Source organism: Tupaia chinensis, unplaced genomic scaffold (genome assembly GCF_000334495.1).
Source record: "Tupaia chinensis unplaced genomic scaffold, TupChi_1.0 Scaffold000270_2, whole genome shotgun sequence".
Lineage (NCBI taxonomy): Eukaryota > Metazoa > Chordata > Mammalia > Scandentia > Tupaiidae > Tupaia > Tupaia belangeri.
The window spans coordinates 3,999,450-4,023,932 of record NW_006159751.1 but is presented as its reverse complement, the minus strand read 5'-3'; the positions used below and the strand labels follow the sequence as shown (position 1 = coordinate 4,023,932).

The window sequence follows — 24,483 nt, the reverse complement described above, 5'->3', positions numbered from 1 at the left end:
ATTAGAGTCTTCTGCTGTCTCATCATTGGGCCTAGTTTCCTTTAAAAAAAAAAAAAAAAGAAGAAGCTCTCTAGTGATGTTTGTTTCTCACTCATTTTATATTTCCTACAAACTCTCAAGTCAAAATACTATAATGAAGTGCCCCTTGCCTAGCACAATTCCTGATATATGGTTGGCACTAATAACTATTTTGCAGAGTAAGTTACTGAATACTTATTCACAGTGCTTAAAGTATCAGAATTTAGTTAAATATAGAACAGAGTTTAAGAAACCTCAAAATAATCTTTACCATTGGCTATGAATTTAATTTTTGTTTATTATTATTTTTGAAAACTCACTTTGATGAAATCTGTCAAGTGCTTATCAAGTGATTCTCTCTATAGGGTATAGGGAGAAGAAGGCTTCCAATCAAATTCCCACAAAGTAGACTCTCTGGTGTGAAACAGGCTTTTACTTAACAAATCTTACTGCTCCTAGGATGTCCAGTATAGAAGAAAACCCTGGGCTTTGGCACCTGATGTCTATAGGAATCCTGAATCTGCTACTATAGCTCTACCGATATCATCTGTGGAGTCAGAAAATCTTTGAGAGGTAAAATACAGAATAGATATTTGAAATCCGCTAAGAGAGTAGATCTTAAATTATCTCAACACACACACACACACACACACACACACACACACACAACTATATGAGGTGATGAATGTGTTAATTAGCTTAATTGTAATCATCTGACACTGTATACATATATTCAGAAGTCATGCTGTAGTCTCTAAATGTTTTGTTGTTGTTTTTGTTTTTTTGTTTGTTTATTTGTTTTGCTATAGTTTGTATGTACACACCAGAGAGAGACAGAGGGGTTGGAGCAGTGAGAAATCAAACCCTGGGGGGCTGGTCACAACACCATCTCTTCTCCTCTTGGGATTTTGGGAATGTACACAAACACAAGCACCTGGCATGTTTTATAAACTACAGGGTCTAGGACTCTTAACTGCAAAGTTGGCCATATGGGACCCAGTCACCATAACCACCAGGCAACCTGGCTGGCCTATGCTATAAATATAAACAATTTTTGTTTGTCAATTATTACTTGATAAATAAGTAAATAAATGAGGGTTTTTTTTTTTTCAGTCCTGTCTTGATTAAGAGTGCAGGTTTTAGGGGCCAGCAGTTAGCGTAATGGCTATGTCGCTGGACTCCCACGTAGTTGACCGCGGTTCGCGTCCCGGACCCGGTGGCTTAAAACTCACGCCGGGCGCGTGTGTGTGCGTACCCAAGATCCCGAGAGGAGAATGGAGGAGAAGGGATTGTGGTGTGGCCATACCCCATGGGGGGTGATTTCTCGCTTTCTGTCTCTCTGTCTCTCTCTGTCTGTCTGGCGAGTGCACGCGCCCTATAGCAAAAACCTCTCCAAAAAAAAAAAAAAAAGAGTGCAAGTTTTAATTGTATGTAGGCTAGAAGGTCTTACAGACCTGGTAAATTAAACAAAAAGGCCCAATTCAGACTGAATTTGACTATTCTCTGTTCTCCATGAAATATTACAGCTCTCTCATCATAAAGCAGATATTCAAAACTCATGTTACTCTCTATAAATTTTTATGGTTAAAATTTCATAATTTGGGGCCAGCAGGTAGTATGGTGGTTAAGGTGCTGAATTCCCACATGGCTAACCACAGTTCAAGTCCCGGACCTGGTGGCTTGGTTTCCCACTCTCTTTCTCTCATTCTCTCTCTTATTCACTCTGTCCCTCTCTGGTCAAATTAAAGTTTTCTTAAAAATTTCACAATAATCCAAAGAATTAAAAAATAAAGTTAGGCTAGGGCCAGCATATGGTACAGTAGTTAAGGCACTGGCTTCCCACATGGCCCACTATGGCTCAAGTCCTGGATGTGGCAACTTGAAAATTATGCCAAGCATGGGTTTGCACATGCCCAAAATCCTAGGAGGAGAATAGAAGAGAAAAGACTATAGCATGGTTATCCCCTCTGGGGGGTGATTTCTCACTTACCTTCCTCTCTCTCCAGCGAGCACACGTACCCTATGCCAAAATCTAATAAATAAATAAATAAATAAATAAATAAATAAATAAATAAATGGTAGGCTCAGCCACAGTGACTTAGGTAATAGGGCACCACTGCATGATACTAGAGCCACATGGGAGGCCTGAGGCTGGATTCCAGGTCAATCTGAACATGCGGAGTGTGCCACATGCCTGTGATCCTGTTTGGCTAGGAGGCCAGGGTGAGGACTGAGATGCAGCAAGACCCTGTCAAGGTACCTCTTTGTCTATCATGAAAAAAACAAATAAACTTTTAAAAAATTAAAAAATAGAGAACCAGCAGTTAGCGTAATGGCTATGCCGCTGGACTCCCACGTGCTCGACCGCGGTTCGTGTCCCGGACCCGGTGGCTTAAAACTCACGCCAGGCGTATGTGCGTGTGTGCTGAAGATCCCGAGAGGAGAATGGAGGAGAAGGGATTGCGGCGTGACCATCCCCCTTGGGGGGTGATTTCTCGCTTTCTGTCTCTCTGTCTCTCTCTGTCTGGTGAGTGCACACACCCTATAGCGAAAACCTCTCAAATAAATAAACAATACTTTCTGATAAGTGAATTTTTTTACTGACGAGTCCTAGTTTCTTAGGAAATGTAACCTCTGACCCCAAGGCTTCAGTTAACTTCAAAGTCAGTAAAACATGCATTTTTTCTTTTAAAAACATTGTTTGTTTTTTGAGAGGATTTTGCTAGAGGGCGTGTGCACTCACCAGAAAGACAGAGACAGAGAGACAGAAAGCGAGAAATCACCCCCCAGGGGTGATTCCCTTCTCCTCCATTCTCCTCTCGGGATCTTGGGCATGCATGCACATACACCCAGGATGAGTTTAAGCCACCGGGTCCAGGACTCGAACTGCAGTCGATTACATGGGAGTCCAGCGACATATCCATTACACCAACTGTTGGTCCCTAAAAAACATAGTTTTTAAAAATGTTTATTATAGAAAATGATGTTAATTGACAAAATATTCTAGTTATTTACTTATAAATTAGCTTACTCATTTTTCCTCCTCTTCATTACCCTCAAATATGTGTATTTATATATTATTTGTGAATATAAATATATATGGTTACATACACACTTTTCCTTTGTGAAAGCTTTGATGGAGGAAAAGGTCTATCTTTCTCCTTATAGCTGCACAAGCACCCTGGGGGGTGATTTCTCTCTCTTGCAAATGCATATGCTGTATAACAAACAAACCAAAAAAAAAAAAAAGGAAGGAAGGAAAGAAAGAAAGAAAGAAAAGTCAGTAAAACATGCATTTTTTCTTTTAAAAACATTGTTTGTTTTTTGAGAGGATTTTGCTAGAGGGCGTGTGCACTCACCAGAAAGACAGAGACAGAGAGACAGAAAGCGAGAAATCACCCCCCAGGGGTGATTCCCTTCTCCTCCATTCTCCTCTCGGGATCTTGGGCATGCATGCACATACACCCAGGATGAGTTTAAGCCACCGGGTCCAGGACTCGAACTGCAGTCGATTACATGGGAGTCCAGCGACATATCCATTACACCAACTGTTGGTCCCTAAAAAACATAGTTTTTAAAAATGTTTATTATAGAAAATGATGTTAATTGACAAAATATTCTAGTTATTTACTTATAAATTAGCTTACTCATTTTTCCTCCTCTTCATTACCCTCAAATATGTGTATTTATATATTATTTGTGAATATAAATATATATGGTTACATACACACTTTTCCTTTGTGAAAGCTTTGATGGAGGAAAAGGTCTATCTTTCTCCTTATAGCTGCACAAGCACCCTGGGGGGTGATTTCTCTCTCTTGCAAATGCATATGCTGTATAACAAACAAACCAAAAAAAAAAAAAAGGAAGGAAGGAAAGAAAGAAAGAAAGAAAGAAAGAAAGAAAGAAAGAAAGAAACTAGCCTGAGTGAGTGATTTCTTTTCCAAGAACATCTAGCTACTCCAGTACAGGTACAGCATAGATTGTATGACTTACCCAGAACTGGAGTTTTCAAGGTATGTATGTTTGAACGAGAGGGAGCAAAAGAAGTGATATATTGGCAGATAGTATGATACAGTCATGGGGCTGGCGGGTGGCATGGTCATTAAGATGCTGGACTCCCGCATGGCTGACTGCGGCCTGGACCTGGCAGCTTGCTTTCTCACTTTCCCTTTCTCTCTGTCTCTCTCTGGTCACATTTAAAAAATAGTAATAGCAAATACAATTAAATAAATACTTTTTTTTTTTTTTAAAGATACAGTTGGGGGACCAGCAGTTGGCGTAATGGCTATGTTGCTGAACTCCCACGTAGTCGACCGTGGTTTGAGTCCCGGACCCAGAGGCTTAAACTCACACCAGGCGCGTGTACATGCGTGCCCAAGATCCTAAGAGGAGAATGGAGGAGAAGGGATTGCGGCGTGGCCATCCCCCCTGGGGGGTGATTTCTCGCTTTCTATCTCTCTCTGTCTTTCTGGTGAATGCATGCACCCTATAGCAAAAACCTCTCAAAAAAAAAAAAAGATACAGTCAAGTGACAGTGGGAAGTGCAGTTTAGCAAGGGCTTATGAACAGTAAAACACTGGCAAGCCAAGGGACCAGCAGTTGGTGTAATGGCTATGTCGCTGGACTCCCCTGTAGTCAACCACGGTTCGCGTCCCGGACTCAGTAGCTTAAACTCATGCTGGGCACGTGTGCGTGTGTGCCCAAGATCCCAAGAAGAGAATGAAGAGTAGGAATTGCGGCATGGCCATCCCCCCAGGGGAGGTGAGTTCTCGCTTTCTGTCTCACCCTATAGCAAAAGCCTCTCCAAAAAAAAAAAAAAAAGATACTTAAGCCAATATGCCAGGAGAAAAGAAGGTTGAATTTGAGATGTCAGAGGCCAGCAGGTGGCATGGTGGTTAAGGTACTGGACACTCTGACATGGCCAACCATGGTTCGAATCCCAGACCTGGTGGCTTACTTTCTCACTTTCCCTTTTTCTCTCTCTCTCTATGTGCCTCTCTCTGGTCAAATTAAAATAAATGAATGAATAAATAAAATTAAATAATTCTTTAAAAAAAAGAAAATTGAGATGTCAACTGTAGTATAATTTCAGGTAATAATTAGGCAGTGAAGAGGCAGGAGAAGAATCTTTGGAGATAAGGTTAAGCAAACTGAGTGCCCAGAGCATTAAAGCCCTCCAGAATGATGACACACTTGCAAGAGAAGAGAAGGCTGTGAGTCAGTGACTCAAGTCTTGATAAAAGAGGGGGGATAGGTAGTACAGCCAGATGGCATGTACTTCAAGGAGGACAGATTTCCACAGGAAGGGATGGGTACAATGGTCAGGAGGCAGCAAGGCGAGCAAGGAGGAAATCAACTTCACCTCCTTCCCTGAGATGAGGGGAGAGAAGAATGATCTCTACTTGAGAGGCTGGCCAGAAAGTGTGCTCAGCCCGTCTTCTGTTTAGGCAAGGAGGGTGAAGGAGACTTTGAAAAAAGATATTGTGATGGGGCCGGCAGGTGGCGTGGTGGTTAAGGGTGCTGGACTCCCACATGGCTGACCGTGGTTCAAGTCCCAGACCTGGCAACTTGCTTTCTCGTGTTCCCTCTCTCGCTTGCTCTCTCTCTCTCTCACTCTGTCCTTTTCTGCTCAAAATAAAATAAATCAAATAATTATTTAAAAAAAAAAAAAGAAAAGATACTGTGGATATAGGCAGATTTGCTGACTACAGAGAAGGAGGCCTGAGAGCTCGGTGAAAAGAGGGTAGGGAACAGTGAAGATAAGACTATAGACGTGGACTCTTAAGTGACTGGGGTTTAAACAGGGCAGCAAGGTACAGAGGGGTTAATCCTGCCATCTGTGAGATGCAGGTGGGAAACCAGGCCCATTCCTATGATCTAGGCAGGTGCCTCAGGGTATGCCAGCTTTGTACCCTGGATTCACAAAGGTGTCTTCCTAAGGCTTTATATGTTGTAAGAGTTGAAGAGTCATAAAGTCTGGAATAACCACTGAGATACCTGGGAGAGGGGGTGGATCAAAGACACATGGAAATGAGAAGCAGCTTTGAAGACACCAGAGGTTGGAATTTATAGCAACATCAGCTGTGCTGTTCTTTTCTCCAGTGTTTCTTTCGTCCTTGTGTAAGAATTGAAGAGGGAATTCCCAGACCGATTCTAAGGCTGATGGCTTATAGAGCTGGTATGGCAGAAGAACCTAGAACCAGATCATGCAGTCTTTTGTTTGTTTGTTTGTTTGTTTTTAACTACAGGGTGTGTGTGCTCATTGGAGAGAGACAGAGAGAGACAGGAGAGAGAGAAAAAACACCCCTAAGGGGGTATGGCTATGCCACAGTCCCCAGAGTTAATCATGTGGGATCCAGCCACCTCAACCATCATGTCACCTGCTGGCGAGATGCCACTTACCACTTCTGATTTTCTGACTAGACTTAATTTCAGAGACATCCCTACCAAGAGATATCTTCATCAGCCAATCTCTTAGTAGAATTTTCTGGACCTGGAAAGTAGAATTAGCCAATGCCATTATGCAAGATATGCCCTGAGAATATCAACCACTGCACTGTAACCAGAATTCAAGATGAAGCCCAGGAAGGATAGAGCAAAAACCACTTTAAAAAATTACATAAGATACTGGGCTGGCCCTGTAGCATAGTGGTTAAGTGCTGTGCAAAAAAGACCAGATCTCACATGGCTGACCACAGTTCAAATCACAGCCTTAGCAGGTTGAAAGCATGCTGGGCACATGTGCGTGTATGCACAAAATCCTGACAGAACGCAGAAATGGAGGAAAAGGCATTGTGGCATGCCCACTGGAGGGGTGGTCTCTCTCTCTCTGGCAAGTGCGTATGCCCCCTATGTGCAGAATGTTCTTATAAAGTGGTTGGTCACTTTGTCCCATGTCTTTCTACTCCAAACCCTGTGAGGCAGCCATTATTATTTCTGCTTCACAGATGAGAAAACTGATGTGCCAAAAAAAGTCAGGTAAATTGCTTGAGATTATATAAGTAGCCAGTAAGTCACAAGAACACTATTCCCAATCCAACTCAAAATTTCCTGTCCTTCCCTCTATGACATACTGACTGAGAGAAGAATCTGGGAACTAAGGCTGGAAGGATAAGCTGGATTTTACATCAGGCAGACCCAAACTATTCTGCTAAACTATCTGGTTTTCGGGGAACCAGCAGTTAGCGTAATGGCTATGTCGCTGGACTCCCAAGTAGTCGACCGTGGTTCGTGTCCCGGACCCGGTGGCTTAAAACTCACACCGGGTACGTGTGAGTGCGTGCCCAAGGTCCCGAGAGGAGAATGGAGGAGAAGGGACTGCAGCGTGACCATCCCCCCTCGGGGGTGATTTCTCGCTTTCTGTCTCTATGTGTCTCTCTGTCTGTCTGGCGAGCGCACGCGCCCTACAGTGAAAATCTCTCACAAAAAAAAAAAAAAAATTATCTGGTTTTCGGAGGGTTAGGAGTAGAGGAACTGTCTTCTTTGTGAGAGGTAACTGAAGAGAACTTTTATCCCACCACTGAGAAGGACATTATAAGGCACTGTATGTGCCCTGGATGCTGCTGCTTGGCAGGCTGAGGCCACATGGGAGGCCAGGATTTGAGTCTAACCCATCCTAAAAAGCCTGGTGCGGTGGTACAAATCTGTAGTTGCGGCTGCTCAGGAGGCCAAGGCAGGAAGATCACAAGCTCCGTGAACAAAGCAAGACCCTTTCTGAAAGCACCACACACAGTGTACAAGCCTACAGGAGTGTTTTGAGAAATGGAACTGATCACGATTTTCTTTCCCCCCTCTTGAAGGCAGTTTTGCTCCAAACTTTATGTCCCTGACTCCCATACCAGGAGTCTGGTCCCAACCTGATTAACCAGGTGAGAAAGCCTGACCCAAAATTCTTAGCTCCTCGAAAGTACAAATTTCAGCCAGCACTGTGAAGATGAGATTTTAGCACTGGGAACACTCCCTTAAGTTGTTGCAGATTGATAGGATCCAGGACTGATAAGATAGCCATAAATACAGTAGTTTTGTTTTTGTTTTGTTTCGGCTTTGTTTGTATTTTTTTTTCTCCTTTTGGAGAGGTTTTTGCTATAGGGCATGTACGTTGTATGACCATAAAGACAGAGAGAGAGAGAGAGAGAGACAGAAAGCAAGAAATCACCCCCAGGGGGATGGCCACACCGCAATTCCTTCTCCTCCACTCTCCTCTTGGGATCTTGGACATGCACGTACATGCGCCCGACATGAATTTAAGCCACTGGGTCCAGGACTTGCACCACGGTTGACTACATGGGAGTCCAGGACGTAGCCATTACGCCATCTGCTGGTCCTTTTTTTTTTTTTGAGAGGTTTTTGCTATAGGACGTGTGCGCTCACCAGACAGACAGAGAGACAGAAAGCGAGAAATCACCCCCCCGGGGAGATGGCCACACCGCAATCCTTTCTCCTCCATTCTCCTCTCGGGATCTTGGGCACGCACGCACACGCACCCGGCGTGAGTTTTAAGCCACTGGGTCCGGGACTTGAACCGCAGTCGACTATGTGGGAGTCCAGCGATATAGCCATTACGTCAACTGTTGGTCCCAAGGTCCCCTTTTTTTAAAAAAATAATTATTTAACTTAATTTTTTTCATTGTCATTATTTTAATGACTTGTTTTTGAAGTTGACCAGAGAAAGACAGGCAGAGAGAGAGCGAGAGAGAAGAAACGTGAAAAAGCAAGCTGCCAGGCCTGGGACTCAGACTGCAGTCAGCCATGTGGGAGCCCAGCCGCTTTAACCACCATGCCACCTGCCAGCCCAATACAATAGTGTTTTAACTATGTAAATATTACAAGAAAGAGACTAACTCAAGGCTAACATGAAGTTTTTATGTGATTAAAAAATAATTTAATAAGCTCAATATCCAGGAAAAGAACCAAGGCCAGGATTCTGGGAGCTTCTTGTGATCCAGTGGACCAAAGGTACATTCAAAGAAGGCAAAGTTACCTAGGAATGAGATAGTCAGTGTAGAAGGGGATAGATACATAAAAGCACTGTGATTAAAATAGAAATTAGTTGGGGCCGGCAGGTGGCGTGGTGGTTCAGGGCGCTGGACTCTCATGTGGTCGAACATGGTTTGAGTGGCGGACCTGGCAGTTTGCTTTCTCACTTTCTCTCTCTGGTCAAATTAAGAAAAATAAATAGTACTTTTAAAAAAATGGAAATGAGCTTAACCATTCTGATAAGCTCCACATCGGTTGGAGTTGCAGATGAGTATTAGAAGAGATGCATCATCCTGTACAGAAATAGATGGGGTGTCCTGGGGAAGAAAGGGAGGCACCATGAACCCAACACAACAGCTTGTGATGGTGGTGGTTGAGGACGGTCAAGGGTAAGAAGTAGGTAACAGACGAACAGCTACTCATTAGAGTTAGCATCAAAAATGTGTGCACATGGCAAGGTTTCAGGTCCCCGTCTGTAGACCTCTCTGGTCATGCTTTTGTCAATGATTTGGGGCTGGCTGAGGTTGGAGGTAGATTGAGTGTCAAGATCCTGTTGGAGGGGCTCTCTCTTATTCATGAGAGAAATAAACTTCAAAAAAAAAAAAAGTGTATGGAGAGCAGCAGATGGTATAGTGGTTACGTCATAGGACTCCCACATGGGTCAGCCACGGTTAGAATCCCTGGTTCAAAGGCTTGAAACTCACACCAGGGCATGTGCGTGCATGCCTCAAATCCCAAGAGAATGGAGAAGACACTGCAGTGTGGCCATCTGCCTTCGGAGGGTGATTTCTTGCTTTTTGTCTCTCTGTCTCTGTCTCTATAGTGAGCAAATGTGCCCTATAGCAAAAAAAAAAAAAAAAAACCTAAAAAAAAGTATGTGCACATGGACCCTGACACGGAATTATAGAACTAACTTCTCCTGCTTAAGAACTGTGTCAGCTGATGGCATGGTGGTAAGGGCAGCTGCATCCAAAAAGGCTGATGACACAGTTCAAGTACCAGACCCAGTGGCTTGAAAAATACACCGGGATCATGTGTGAATGGTCATTCCCAAAATCCCAAAAGGATAATGAAGAAGGGATTGGAGTATAGCCATAACCCCTGGGGTGGAGGTGCTTTCTCACTCTCCTTCTCTCCAACAAGAGCACATGCCCTATAACAATTTTTTTTAGAGGTTTTTGCTATAGGGCATGTGCACTCACCAGAAAGACAGAGAGAGACAGACAGAAAGCAAGAAATCACCCCCCAGAGGGGATGGCCATGCTGCAATCCCTTCTCCATTCTCCTCTTGGGATCTTGGGCATGCATGCACATGTGCTCGGTGTGAGTTTAAGCCACCAGGTCCAGGACTTGAACCGCAGTCAACTACATAGGAGTCCAGTGACATAGCCATTACACCAACTGCTGGTCTCGCAAATTTTTAAAAATAAATTGAGTGTAAATCGGATGTTTATAAATAAACTTTTCAGGTAATTTGAGAGCTTAAAGTTGGAAAAAAGAAAAAAGAACTATTCTAAGAATGCAGAGAGATCTATCTTCCTGGGAATGGACTTGAGATGGAGAACCCAGGTCCTTTAATTGAGAAAAAAACAAGCAGAGTCACTTATCTCCCATTTCCAACCACAATGGGGTGAGAGATGGTCCCCCAAAGCTAGTCAGGCAGATATTTTTTTCCCTGTAAAGAACCCTTATTAGGCCACTGTCAGTTTGCTGGTGGAAAACTACAAGTTTCCTCACAGATCACGAAACAAAGAACTAATGGATCCCTAGGGAACTTCCTTTTTCCTAGCACCTTCAAGCCTAACTGTGAGATCATCATACACCACGGCATCATGCTCAGATTCCAAAAATAGGTGAACTTTAATTGGTTACTTATGTGATGCAGCACTTTAATATGAGAGCACTGAGAAGTCAAACAAGACATCTGCCATTCTCCCTAAGAAACAAGACATTTTTACTTTAGAAAAGTATGGGATTTTCCCAGCATTAAAACACAAAACATCCACTAACAACTAGATTTCTCAAAGTCTTTTACTTCTTGCTCCATCAGAATTCATGTAGACCCCACTTCAAGGAACTTGTGTGACATAACATGTCAAGAGTGGACAGGTTCTCTTGTTGCTAGAAGATACGGCCAATATGGGGGGGCACTCCTATACTAAGAATTACCTTATCTCTCCTAGCCACCTTTGGGTTGCAAGAAGTGATAACTGCTCGGTTCCTAGAGTAAGTCAGGCTAGGTCTTGTCCACACCGTTCGGTAAATATTTATTGATTTATTTAACACTCAAGATGACTTTCCATGTGTTAACGTGTATCATTCTAATGGTACCTGAGCCTCCCAGGTATTTTAATACTACCGTCTTCTCCAAAAACTGGAGGGCAATTTGGCACAATTTGCATCAATAACTTAAAACTGTAATTCCACTTTCAATAATTAACTCTAAGAAAATAAACAAAAAATGCATAAGGGTTTCCACTGTAACTATAATCGTAAAAAGGATAGTACCCAAAATGTTGAATTTGAGAAAGGATTCATTAAGGGACACTCATATAATGGCACTATACAACTACTGAAAATGGTATTTTTAAGGGCCAGCTCTGTGGCCTAGTTGTAGCCACATCCCTCTGTGGCTCTAATCTAGACCTGTGGTCAACGGTGGCTCTAATACAAGACCTGGCAGGACCCAGCAATTTGAAAAACATGCTAGATATGTGTATGCCCAAGGTCCCAACAGAATGGAGAAACAGAGAAGAGGCTGTGGCATGACACACCCCACTGGGGATTGCGTTCTCCCTTTCCCTTTCTCTCTCTTTGATGAATGCAATGCTCTTTGGCAATAAAAAAAAAAATGTTTTGAATAGTATTTAATGACATGGTGGAATGTTTATGATTTTAAAAAAGTAAAACACTACATATACCACTATACAGTATTATCCCAATTTTGAAAAAATTATATTGGATTGTCAGAAAAGTCAAGATGTACTTTTCTGTTTTTCTGTGCACCATTTCATTCATGGAAAAAACTAGAAGAAAGCACATCAAGTGATCTATAAGAGGAAGTTAAGTTTTTTTCTTCTTTGTATTTTTATATGAATTCCAGTTTCTTATTTTACATAGAAATTTTTTTGATGAGGAAAAAAAAAGCAGCTAAGAGAACATTTAAAATACCCACCATGTGATAAAATTCTCAGCTAGGGGACCAGCAGTAGCGTAATGGCTATGTCGCTGGACTCTCACGTAGTCAACAGCGGTTTGAGTCCCAGACCCGGTGGCTTAAACTCACGCCGGACACGTGTGCGTGCATGCCCAAGATCCCGAGAGGAGAATAGAGAAGGGATTGCGGCATGGCCATCCCCCCTGGGGGGTGATTTCTCGCTTTCTATCTCTGTCTCTGTCTGGCGAGTGCATACGCCCTATAGCAAAAAAAAAAAAAACCTCTCCCCCCCAAAAAAATTTCTCAGCTAGAATTTTATCATTAATTTAATCTCCCTTGTATCATGAAAGGTAGGTATCTCACTCTATTTTACTGATGAGGCTGAGGACCAAAAAGCAATTTGCCCAGGGAATCCTGATTTAAACCCAAGACACGGTCTGTTTCCTACCACAGAACGTGCCACACCTGCTGTAGCTCGTAGTGGACCCACAGAAGGCTTGCGATGAAAGTCACTGACATAACAGAGCTGTCAAGAGCAAGGCCTTATTTTGCTTTCTCAACTCTTCATTTCTCCAAAACCAGAAAGCTCTTTTTAACCCCTGGACAAGAAACAGAGGCTTCATTGCTAAGGCTCAGGGCTCCATTCTGAAGCAGGTTTTACCCATGTGCTCAGCCCCACATGTCTGTGCTCTCTCAGAGCCTGTGGTATCTGCTGTCCTGCTTATTGGTTTGGCACTTGGTCAGGTTAGGAGCAGAAGGACAGGGCAGATCAGCATACCACCCCCCTTCCAGCCAGCTGGCTCCTTGGTCTCTTCCCTGGATACTAAAACAAACAGGCTGTGTGTGCTGGCTCCCTATTCAAACCAAGGGGGAGGGGGGGCAACAAATATCCCAGCTATGCGAACAATCAGAGGAATATCTGACAGCACATTGGAACTTCTGTAACTTATCTGTCAAAGCTGGGAGTCTTGTCACACTCTAAGCCTTGACATTCAGCTGAGTTCTAGGCACTACCTGGTCGGGGATGCCCAACACCTCACTTCCCCTCCCCCCCAGCTGGCTCTATTCCAGATGGATCCCAAGTGACACTAATTGCACACCCTCACAAAGGAGGCCAAGGTGGAATTTTTCACCACTCTTCTAAGGGCTTTTCATGGCTTCCTGTTCCCTCTCAGAGGCAGAGACAGGAAGTTACTTGGATAGAGTCACAGAAAGTCAGTGACATTCATGCTGCTTGGGTCACCACTTCATGTTCCTGCACTATAGCTCATGATTTTAAAATAGAACGACTAGGGACTTTTATTTGGGAAGACAAAGAAGGGGACATGGACAGTGGCACACGACGACAAAATAACAATGAAATGACCTGGTCCTTTTTGATTTAGACACTTATGTCTTTCTGTACCTAGAGAATTGGACTGCATGTTCACAGAAGTTGGAGAAATACTGGGTTAAACAAAGTTAAACAGATTAGGTTATTGTAGGACTTCTAAGAATCTTCCATTTGATGAGGCATACTCTGAAGAGTTTATAGTAAAAAATGTTTCTCAAACAAAGTCAGTTTAAAAGCTAAGGACTTCATAAGTACCAGGACTACAATGAATAAGCTTTGGAAAGTGCTGCTTTGGGATAAACCCGTAAGAGTCCTGTGAAGATAGAAAAGTAGGGCCTCAACTATCTTTTTCTACAAGCCATCAGCCACTATCTTCCAAACTGCAGTGTTAAACAACGTTGCTATTCTGTATTCTCTTATCTGTACTCAGTAAAGGCATATGGTACTTTTCCACCTGCTGGTCAAAGCTCCTGGAAGAGAACCTTGCCTGGAAAAAGTTCACTGGAGTCAGAAGGTATTTCAGAGCCAGGCCCCTGAATGCAGTAGCTGGAAGAGAAGAAGCCCTGCTGCTTTGAAACAGGGGAGAACTGTGGCCCATGTAGGCATGCTGGCTTCCTGTGACGACTGAGCCATCACCAGCTCCCCTGGGTACCACACAGGAGTTTAAAGCAATTTCCTCCCTAGTTTCTGGAGAGAGAAACCCCTCATCTGTAGGCCTTAAATGAACTGAAAATCTTAAGGGGTCCGTCAAAATAGTCACCTCCTTCTGGGACTCAGAGAAAGAGACTGCCCCATCCCATTCTTTGCTGCAAAGATCTGGGAACAACTGCTTCTTGTTCCACAAAGGATGGTGGGAGGGCTGCTTCTCATGGTCACCGGGCCAGGGAGAAATGTTTTCTTTCTTGGCTTTTTTTGAGTCTCTGTCAGCTTGAGACTGATTAGTATTTTCCTCAGGGGATTCAAACACGACACCCTGGGTTCTTGGCCTCTTTAACCTCCTTTTTAACAGCCAGAAAAAGCTTGGATTTTTAGAGGAGGAACTCATGTATTGCCGCACAGAGTCAGGAATCAGGGGCACAGAGAGCCTGGGGCTCAGGCTGTCCTGAAAGTAGTCCGCACAGGGCTGCCGACTGACAATGGGCACCACTTGGCAAGGCCTCAGTGCTGCAACAAATGCACGGAGCTCAGAGTAGGTGGAATGGTCAGAGTACGGGATGACGTGGACACCGGGGTGAGAGATGTGGATTTTCCGGCTTGTGGGCAGGATCGCAATGGTAGGGTGGGTCCGGTTCCAATGTACCATGCGGGAGTGACAGATCTCCATATGGTCCACAGCATGGATGCGGCCAGCTTTCTCCTCTGCTGTGAACACATCTGCCAGGCCCAGCAGCTGTACCAACTCTAGGCGCCGAGGACTCAATACCACCCAAGTCCGAAACTCCAGGGCCAGCTGCTCCAGCAGTGATTCTTTCCCCAGGCTATAGAGTCCTGATTAATGTTAAAGAGATTGGGAAAAGTAAGAAAAGGAAGAGCATGAAGTTATTGGGGAATCCTAATAAGTCAACCAAATGCTTAAGAAAAATACAAAAAATCATGGGGCAATCCAGGAAGTATACTGGGAATGAGGTGGCATTTAAGATGAGATACAGAAGTAGGGAGAGTGACACACAGAATCCATTAATCCATTCAGTTCAACAAAAGAGCATTTCCCAAGTGTGGCACTGTGAAAACTAACAAACCAAAAAAATCTCAGCCCTCAAAGAGTGCAATCTACATGGAGATCCAGAAACAACACAGTTAAAGGCAATGTTAGAGATATGCATACAGAGTTAGGAGGGCACAGAGGTATAATTACCAGTTGATGGAAGTAAGGAAACTTTCCTGAAAGGTGACACTGAGCTAAATCTTTTTTTTTTTGGAGAGATTTTCACTGTAGGGCACGTGCGCTCGCCAGACAGACAGAGAGAGACATAGAGATAGAAAGCGAGAAATCACCCCCCAGGGGGGATGGTCACGCCGCAATCCCTTCTCCTCCATTCTCCTCTCGGGATCTTGGGCACGCACGCACACGCGCCCGGAGTGAGTTTTAAGCCACCGGGTCCGGGACACGAACCGCGGTCGACTACGTGGGAATCCAGCGACATAGCCATTACGCTAACTGTTGGTTCCCGCACTGAGCTAAATCTTAAAGGATGGGTCAGGGCAAGAAAAGAAAAGAGGTATGGTCAAAAAAAAAAAAAAAAAGAAAAAAACAAAAAACCTAAAACCCCAAACACGTATATATTAAATGTTTTTGCTATAGGGCACAGTGCTCACTGGAGAGATAGGGAGAGGCAGAGGAAGAGTGAGGAATCACCACTCCATAGGGGATAGCCACACCACAATTTTTTTCATTCACCTCTACTCCATTTTCCTTCTGGGATTTTAGGCATGCATACACATGTGCCTGGCATCATTTTCAACCTGTCAGGTTCAGGATTCAAACCACGGTCTGCCATGTGGGAGTCCAGCACCTTAACGACCATGCTAACTGCTGGCCCTAGTATAAAACACTTCAAGAGGGATCAGTCTGGTGTTACTAAAGCACATAAAGAATTAGTGAGAAATGAGACTAGAGAGGTAAGTAAGGGCCCTATGTGTGCTGCTAAGGAGCTTGAACTTAATTCTGTAAGTGAAAGAGAGCCATTGAAGAGTCAAAAGCAAGAAAATGGCTAATTCTAATCATAGAGAAGAATGTGATCAGAGCAAGGCTTTAGAAAAAAATATAGCAGCAATGTTATTTAACTGCCTGCATGAGAATAAACTGAAAGCAGACATTCTAATTAGAAGGTACAAATAGTACTTACGTAGAAGGAAATGAAGATATAAATTTAGGTAACGGAAGTATGAATTTAGGTTCGGGCCAGCCCCATGGCTAAATGGCTAAGGGAGCCAGTTCCCGCATGGCCTACTGGTTAAGGGAGCTGGCATGTTTGAGTCCCAGCCACTGTGACTTGAAAAACATGCCAGACACATGTGCATACATGCCCAAAAATCTCAACAGAAAGGAGAGATGGAGTAGAAGGGACTTTGACATTACCATGCACCTCTGGGGAAGTATTTCCTCTCTCTCTCTTTCTCTGTTTCTCTCGGGCAAGCACATGTGCCCTGTGGCAACTTAAAATAAAAAATAGTAACAGATATGGGAGATACGGTTAAAGTTGTTCTGGGACCTTTCCTGAAGGTCTAGTACAAATCCTCAGCTAGATTGGGAACTTCTTAAAAGCACTTAAATTTCTGGGGCCAGCAGGTAGCATGGTGGTTAAGGCAATGGATCCCACAGGGCCTACTCTGAAGTTCAAGTCTTGAACTCAGCACCTTGAAAAACGTGCCAGGTATGTGTACGTGCATGCCCAAAATCCCAAGATTTCTCCCAAGGAGAATGGAGAAGGGATTACGGTGTGGCCATACACCCTGGAGGATAATTTATTACTTCCCCTCTCTGTCTGACTCCCTCAGTCTCTCTCCAGCAAGTGCATAGGCTCTGTAGAAAAACTCTTCTAAAAAAAAAAAAAAAAGTAGTTAAATTTCTCTTATACCCAATTTTTTTCTGGATTATCATTCAAAATCTCACTCTTTAAGCACAAAAGTAGCTGATTTTCCTTTCTCTATGTATTCCTACTTTCTAAAACAACTTTCTAGATCTTTCCAAATAGATTGTAAGCCCCTAAAGTCAAAGAACATATATATGCTTCCATAAGCTCATTAAGTTTATTCATAACAGAGTGCATGAATTCTATCATGAGTGAAATACAAGAAAGATTTAAAAAAAAAAAAAAAGCAAACCCAAAGGGTCTCATCACACCACAATTCCCTTCTCCCAGCCCTCCATCCAGCATGTCAGAAACTTGGGCACGTGTGCATGTACACTCAGTGTGTTTTAGGTTGACCAAGACTATAGTCAGCCATTTGTCTTCCAGCACTACAATACCATCCTCCTATTCAGCTGTGCTTCTCTGGGAAAAATCTGTTTTGAAAACTCCAAGAATGGGGTCAGTCTGTGATATGGTGGTTAAAGCAGCTGAATCCACATGGCCAATTGTGCAGTTCAAGTTTCAAACTTAGCAGCTTGACAAAACACGTGGTATGCATGCATGCCCCAAATCCCCAAAGGAGATGGAGAGGAGAAGAGATTGTAGTGTGGTCACCCCCCAGGAGGTCTTTCTCACTTTCCCTCTACCTCTCTCTCTCTCCCTCCCTCTCTCTCTCTCTCCAGCAAGCACACACCCCTCTAGCAAAATTAAAAAACAAAGCAAAGAAAAAAAAAATCAAACTCTAAGAATGTTTAGGACTGATATTTTTCATGGGCAGTTAAACAACCTTAAAAATAGGGGCTATTTCTGGTCCAACAGTTAGCGTAATGGCTATGTCACTGGACTCCCACGTAGTCGACCGTGGTTCGTGTCCTGGACCCGGTGGCTTAAAACTCACACCAGGCGTGTGTGCGTGCGTGCCCAAGATCCCGAGAGAATGGAGGAGAAGGGATTGCGGTGTGGCCATCCCCTCTGGGGGGTGATTTCTCGCTTTCTGTCTCTATGTCTCTCTGTCTGTCTGGCGAGCACACACGCCCTATAGTGAAAACCTCTCAAAAAAAAATGGGGGTGGGGCTATTTCTCAGTTAATTTGGTAGTCACTCTAGAAGGTGTTTCTGTTTAACCTAATTTTCTTTGCTTTTTTTTTTTCCTTCTAAAAGAATTATTTGATTTAACTCATCCATTTTTTAATATGACCAGGAGGGATAGAATGAGAGAGGGGTAAAGCGAGAAAGCAAGCCACCAGGTCCAGGACTCGAACTGCAGTCGGCCATGTGGGAGTCCAGCACCCTTAACCACCATACTACCTGCTGGCCTCTAACCTCAATTTTGATGCCCTTTGCTTAACCTTATTTTGAAACTACTTTCAGAGCTGCAATATGGCTTTTTTTTTTTTTTTCTTTTTTACTTGCAAGAGGGCAAGTGAGCTTATCAGAAAGACAGAGAAAAACACTCCCCAGTAGGTGTTTCCACGCCTCAATACCATCTCCTCCACTTTTCCCTCCTGACAGGACTTTGGATATGCGCACACACTTTCCTGTAATGTTTCCCAAGCTGCTGGAGCCAAGACTGGCCATGTGGGATACAGCTCCCTTAACCACCTGACCATGGGTCTGGTCCAAACATGTTTTTTTTTTTTGAAAGATTTTCAGGGCGCGTGCACTCGCCAGACAGACAGAGAGACACATAGAGACAGAAAGCGAGAAATCACCCCCCAGGGGGGATGGTCATGCCGCAATCCCTTCTCCTCCATTCTCCTCTCGGGATCTTGGGCACGCACGCACACGCGCCCGGTGTGAGTTTTAAGCCACCGGGTCCGGGACACGAACCACGGTCGACTTATGTGGGAGTCCAGTGACATAGCCATTACGCTAACTGCTGGTTCCCCAAACATGTCTTTTTTAAAATATTCACAATGGTGACAAATTTCTTCCCTTTTGTAATCATATCATAATTTTCAAAACCATAAAAGTCATTAAGAATTACATGTACATTTTTTAAAGCAAAGTTAAATTTTCATAAACTACCTCAGAAGGCAACTCCAAGCCCAGACACTTTGGTGCAGTTGGTAATGTACTGAACTAGAGTGCTGGGATCAGCAGATGGCATGATCACTATGTTGTTGGACTCCCATGTAGTCGACTGCAGTTGAGTTCCGGACCCAGTGGCTTAAAACTCACACTGGGCACATGTGCGTGCATGCCCAAAAAGCCCAAGCGGAGCTTGGAGTGGAAGGGATTGTGGTGTGGCCACCGCCCCTGGGGAGTGATTTCTTGCTTTCTGTCTTTGTGGTGAGCACACGCACCCTATAGTAAAAAGCTCTCTGGGGACCAGCAGTTAGCATAATGGTTATGTCACTGGACTCCCATATAGTCGACTGTGGTTCGCGTCCCAGACCCACTGGCCATGTAGTCGACTGTGGTTCGCGTCCTAGACCCAGTGGCTTAAAACTCACGCCAGGCACATGTGCGTGCATGCCCAAGATCGTGAGAGGAGAATGGAGGAGAAGAGATTGTGGCATGGCCATCCCCCCTGGGGGGTGATTTCTCACTTTCTGTCTCTCTGTCTGGCAAGCATGAGCGCCCTATAGCAAAAACCTCTCCAAAAAAAAAAAAAAAAAAGCTCTGTATAAATAAATAAATACTTAACTAGAGTACTGAAACCCATAGGGTGAACTGCAGATTTGGAACCCCAGCATGGTGGACCTGAAGCATACCCACTGTACACGTATGCCCAAGATCCTGATAAGCTGTAAAAGAAAGAGGATCATGGGAGGACCAGACTCTGTCAAAGGTACTCTTCTCTTTCTTCTGTGCATGCATATACTTTCTATTATGAATAAAATAAGTAAATTTAAAATAAAAGAAAGGCAGGCCAGCAGGTGGTGTGGTGGTTAAGGTGGTCGATTCCCACATGGTTGATCATGGTCCAAGTCCCAGACCCAGTGGCTTGAAAATCATGATGTGTACACGTACATGCGTGCCCAAATCCTGAGAGAATGGAGAAGGGATTTGGTGTGGTCATCCCCCCGGTGGATGATTTCTCACTTGCCCTCTTGCTGTCTCTCTCCTGGCAAAAATAAATAAGTTTAAAAAAAAAGAAAGGCAAACTCAAGCATGTTTGTGTATCACTGTGGAATGACTAGAAAAACCTACAGCTGTTTTTTCAATGTACCTAATTTAAAGCACAGTGCTCACTTAAATATCTACACTCAGACAAACTTCATCCATTTATATAACAAATATGTATTGAATGCTGTGCCAGGCATTAATTTAGGCATCTGGGATATATTCATAATAAAATGAAGAGCTCTGACATCATGGAACTCACATTCCAGCAGTGGGGACAATAAAAACGAACTGTAAGAAATATGTAAACTATATGTAAATATGGAACATACTGAAAGGTGATGAGTACAATCTTATCCCTCTTCTATTTAAATTCCTTCAATAGATGGACCAGCAGATGGTCTAATGGTTGCATAGCTAGACTCCCATGTAGTAGACCATGGTTCAAGTCCTAAACCTGGCAGTTTAAAATTCATGCTGGGTGCATGTGCATGCATGCCCAAAATTCCAAGGGGAAAATGGAGAAGGATTTGCGGCATGGCTACCCCACCAGGGGGGTGATTTCTCGTTTTCTGTCTCTCTCTCTCTGGCAGGCACGTCTACCCTATAACAAAAAATGTCTCTAAAAAAATATAAACAAAATTTTAAAAATTTAAAAACTAAAATCCTTCAATAGAGCTGGCCCCATGTGCAGTGGTTAAATACTGTGTAGAGGAAGCCAGATCCCATGTGGCTGACCATGGTTCATGTCATTGCATGTGGTTTCTAAGCTAGGGGCATGTGTGCCTGTCTAGGATCCTGAAACAATGAAGAATTAGATGAAAAAGGATTGTAATATGACCAGGCCCCACTGGGAGGTGCCTTCTGTCTCTCTTTCTCTCTCATATACACCATATGGCATAATTTAAAAAGTTCAGTTAAAAAAAATCTTCAAGGGGGCCAGCCAGATAACATGATAATTAAGGCAGCTGGATCTCACATAGCTGACTGGGCAGGTTTGATTCCTGGACCTGGCGGCTCAAAAAACATGCTAAGTACATGTGTGTGTATGCCCCAAATTCCAAGAGAATGGAGGACAAGGGATTGTGGTGTGGTCATATCCCCTGGGGGCTTTTTCTCATTCTCTCTATGAGCACATATACCTTATAGAAAATTTAAAAGAAATACCTCAGGCTGGCTTGGTGGCACAGCAGTTAAGTCCTGGGTATGATGAGCTGGCTTGCTTGGATGGCCAGCTGCAGTCAAATTACAGCCCTTGTAACTTGAAAATAACACTGGGTGCATGTGCATGCAAGCCCAATATCCTGACAGGACGAAGAAATGGAGGAAGGAGGATTGTGGCATGACCACATCCCATTGTGGGCTGCTTTCTCTCTCTGGTGAGCAAACATGCCTTCAGACAAGAAAAAAAAAATCCTTCAATAGCTCTCTGTTGGGTTTAGGATCAAGTTCAAAAAGACTTACTAGCACTCCAGCTCCTCCTGCCTTTCTAGTCTCCTTGCCTACTGTGTGCCTATTACACCGACTTTTTGCTTCTTTGTTTCGCAAACACACAAAGCTTTTCCTATTTCTATCAATGCTCTCAAGGAGTTTATGTGTGTGTAGGGAAGAAATAAATGACAAATAACAAGAAATAGCTGCTAAAAAACACAAATAGAGACTGGCAGGTGCCATGGTATTTAAAGGCACTAGACACACACAGTCGACCGTGGTTCAAGTCCCAGACTTGGCAGCTTGCTTTCTCACTTTCCCTTTCTTTCTCTGTCTCTTTTTGGTCACATTTTTTAAAAATGATAATAATAAGTAAAATAAATAATTCTAAAAAAAGGGAAAAATATGTGATTGGCAAATACTTGGTTAAGGGTGCTAGACTCCCACATGGCTGATCACAGTTCTAGTCTCAGACCTGGTGGCTTGCTTTTTCACTTTCCCTCTTTCTCTCTCACTCTGTCCCTCTCTGGTCAAATAAAAAATAAAAAATAATAAAGTTCAGTAAAAATAATTCTTTTAAAAAAGGAAAAAGTTGAATTGGAGTAGAGGAACCGGAGTTGGTTGGGAATATGGGAATGGGATGGTGGATAGGGTTGCAGTTTTATACAAGGTGGTCAGAGTAGATTTCATAGAGAAGGTCAGAGGTATATAAAGAGTTGAGAAATGTGAGAACCTTCAAAGAACCTAGACTCACTAGTTATGGGTAAAAGAAAATAGAAAGAACTCACCAATCTTTATGATATGTTGTGGGTGCTTTCGAATAAGCTGGACAATCTCGTGGGCAGCTTCTTGTCGAGAAGGAAGATCGAGGGCTGGGTTGCAATTGGTGTTGTCCAGGTATAAAGTATGGATCTGCTTTCCCAATGTCAGGGCTGGCTCCTTTAGCATGGATGGTGTAAATCGAAAATCACCTGGAAGAATATATGAGGGCTAGAGATAAGAGAATAGAAGATAAGCCTCTTTCATATCCAACAACAGATGGGCATTTGCTTACTGGCCTGTGGGAAAACTGTTACGTGACCTGGGGCTGAATTATGCAGTATAGTTTCTTTGAAGAAATGTCTCCAACCTGCTCTTCTTTTGTAGTTATTCTTCACGAGGCTTGGATTCTTAAAGAACAGGATTGTGTCAGTTAAGAAGGAGTTACTGTGTTCATATGTGATGAAACTTAAAAGCGTCCAGATTTCTATAAAGAATCAAGGCTGCTTAAGAAAAATAGTATCTAGACTGGAAAAGTGAGAGAGATCCCTCAGGAGGCTCACCTGTGTAGAGGATGGTTCCAAAATATCCTTCGAAAAGAAACATGACAGAACCAGGGCAGTGATTGGCATCGATGAGAGTGACAGTCATGGTCTCTCGGCCAATTTCATCTAGAGGCAATACATGGCTCTCACCAACTTCCAGAGCTCGTATCCATTGCTTAGATACCTGAGGAAACAGTTGGTCATCCCAGTGACCACAAAGGCCCCTCCCTGGCCCTCCTTAGGTCAGGGACTATCCCTCACATGAATCAAGGAAGTCTTACCAAAGCCCAAGCCACTTGGAGAAGCTCTAAAGGCAATTCCCAAGCAATCTGCTCTTCCTCCTCTCATTCTCCACCCCTCGCTCCTGATCATAATTTCTTGGGGGCAATTGTTCAAAAACCTCCAGATTTCCAGGACCTACCTCAGTCATATCTCCAGAATCAGAGGATGTAGGTTGGGGAAAGGGGCTGAAGAATCTGTATATTTACTCAGCATATTAGGTGGATTCTTAAGATGTGGCAAGTTTGGGAAACAAACTTGGCCTAGTTTATGTAAAACGGTAGAAATAACTTCCTTGGCTGGACTATGAGATCTCCCGAATTCATAGCTAAAATAATCTCAAGTCGTCAGTTGGAAGTTATGCTCCTATTCTGGACTATAGATACACTTTGGGGTTCATACAATTCCCACAGAGGTAAACACTGGGGCTCCCGGACCCACCCTGTGCCCTTGTGGGTCCGAGGTTGTGAAAGATCGGAAGTGCCCGCTCCGAAGCCTGGACCAGCTCTCGGAGGCCGACTCCAGCCTCCCGTACCTGTAGGCGACGATGCAAGATGTGGGCAGTGATGGGAGAGCAGTAGAGGGGCCGGGCCCAGGTGCTGGACAGGCCCACCGTGTGGTCCGAGTGCATGTGGGTCAAGAAGAAGAGCCGCGCGGTACCAGCCCGGCGCAGGCTCCAAAAGTCCACAGCGATGGGCGTCTGGGGGATCAGGACCCCGTTCATGCCGGCGGGGTGGGGGAGCCACCAGTGGGATCTTCATGGATGGGTTCAGGACTTCTGCGTGAGATTCGACAACGGCGTCCTGAAAAATGTCATGCTGGGGCAAGAGCACGGCCAGACACGCTTAGGGAAAACCAGCCCAGCGGAGCAGCAAGTTCCTAGAGCCGGCAGAAAGAAGGAAGCGCCCAGGCTCGTGCGAGTCTGGGGGTGAGGGCCCAAAGGGCGGAAGACGGTCGGCGGAGCACCACTCCCCCCAGCGCGGGAGCCGAGGCCGAGCCGGGCACTCAAAGCGCGCGCTGCTGGGAGGAGACAGGCACAGGTAGGCGATTTCCGATTGCCCGTCGCGGCGCCACCAGGGGGAGCCGTGCGGCAGCGCCGGGCGGTGAGAGGTGGGGGAAGGGCACCTTAAGGTCGGGGTCCGGGCTCTGCTCGGCGCTCGCGGTCCGCGGCCCCCGGGTGAGGGGGCGGGACTTCCGGAGAAAACAGGATTGGGCCCACTGTGGACGGCAGCGTCGCGGAGGCTGAGGCAGAGGAAGGGGTGTGCGCTTCGTCGGCCGCCGGGTTGGAGTCGGGCGGAGGGCCGGGAGGAAGCGGAGAAGTCTGTGGGCGGAGCGAACGGCC

General features: G+C 44.4%; 2 protein-coding genes across 5 annotated transcripts in view; one reads left to right on the top strand and one right to left on the bottom strand.

Moving 5' to 3' along the window:
• The window catches only part of HIPK1 (homeodomain interacting protein kinase 1), an 88,198-nt gene extending 64,012 nt beyond the window's left edge, over positions 1-24,186 (bottom strand). For 2 of the 4 annotated variants that reach the window (XM_027772317.1, XM_027772318.1), the window contains exons 1-3: positions 23,677-24,126; positions 22,881-23,046; positions 22,347-22,529 (exon numbers count right to left, since the gene is read on the bottom strand). In XM_027772317.1, coding sequence (XP_027628118.1) covers positions 22,347-22,529; positions 22,881-23,046; positions 23,677-23,865 — 538 coding nt within the window. In that variant the 5' untranslated portion in view covers positions 23,866-24,126. Of the gene's footprint in view, positions 1-12,639; positions 14,976-22,346; positions 22,549-22,880; positions 23,047-23,676 lie in introns of those variants that run through there. The other 2 variants (XM_006149626.3, XM_027772319.1) reach the window with 2 other exon arrangements.
• Positions 24,187-24,277: 91 nt separating this feature from the next.
• AP4B1 (adaptor related protein complex 4 subunit beta 1) overlaps positions 24,278-24,483 on the top strand; it is a 14,214-nt gene continuing 14,008 nt past the window's right edge. Inside the window, exon 1 of the mRNA XM_006149625.3 lies at positions 24,278-24,400. The gene's annotated coding sequence lies outside the window, so the exon portion shown is untranslated. The remainder of the gene's footprint in view (positions 24,401-24,483) is intronic.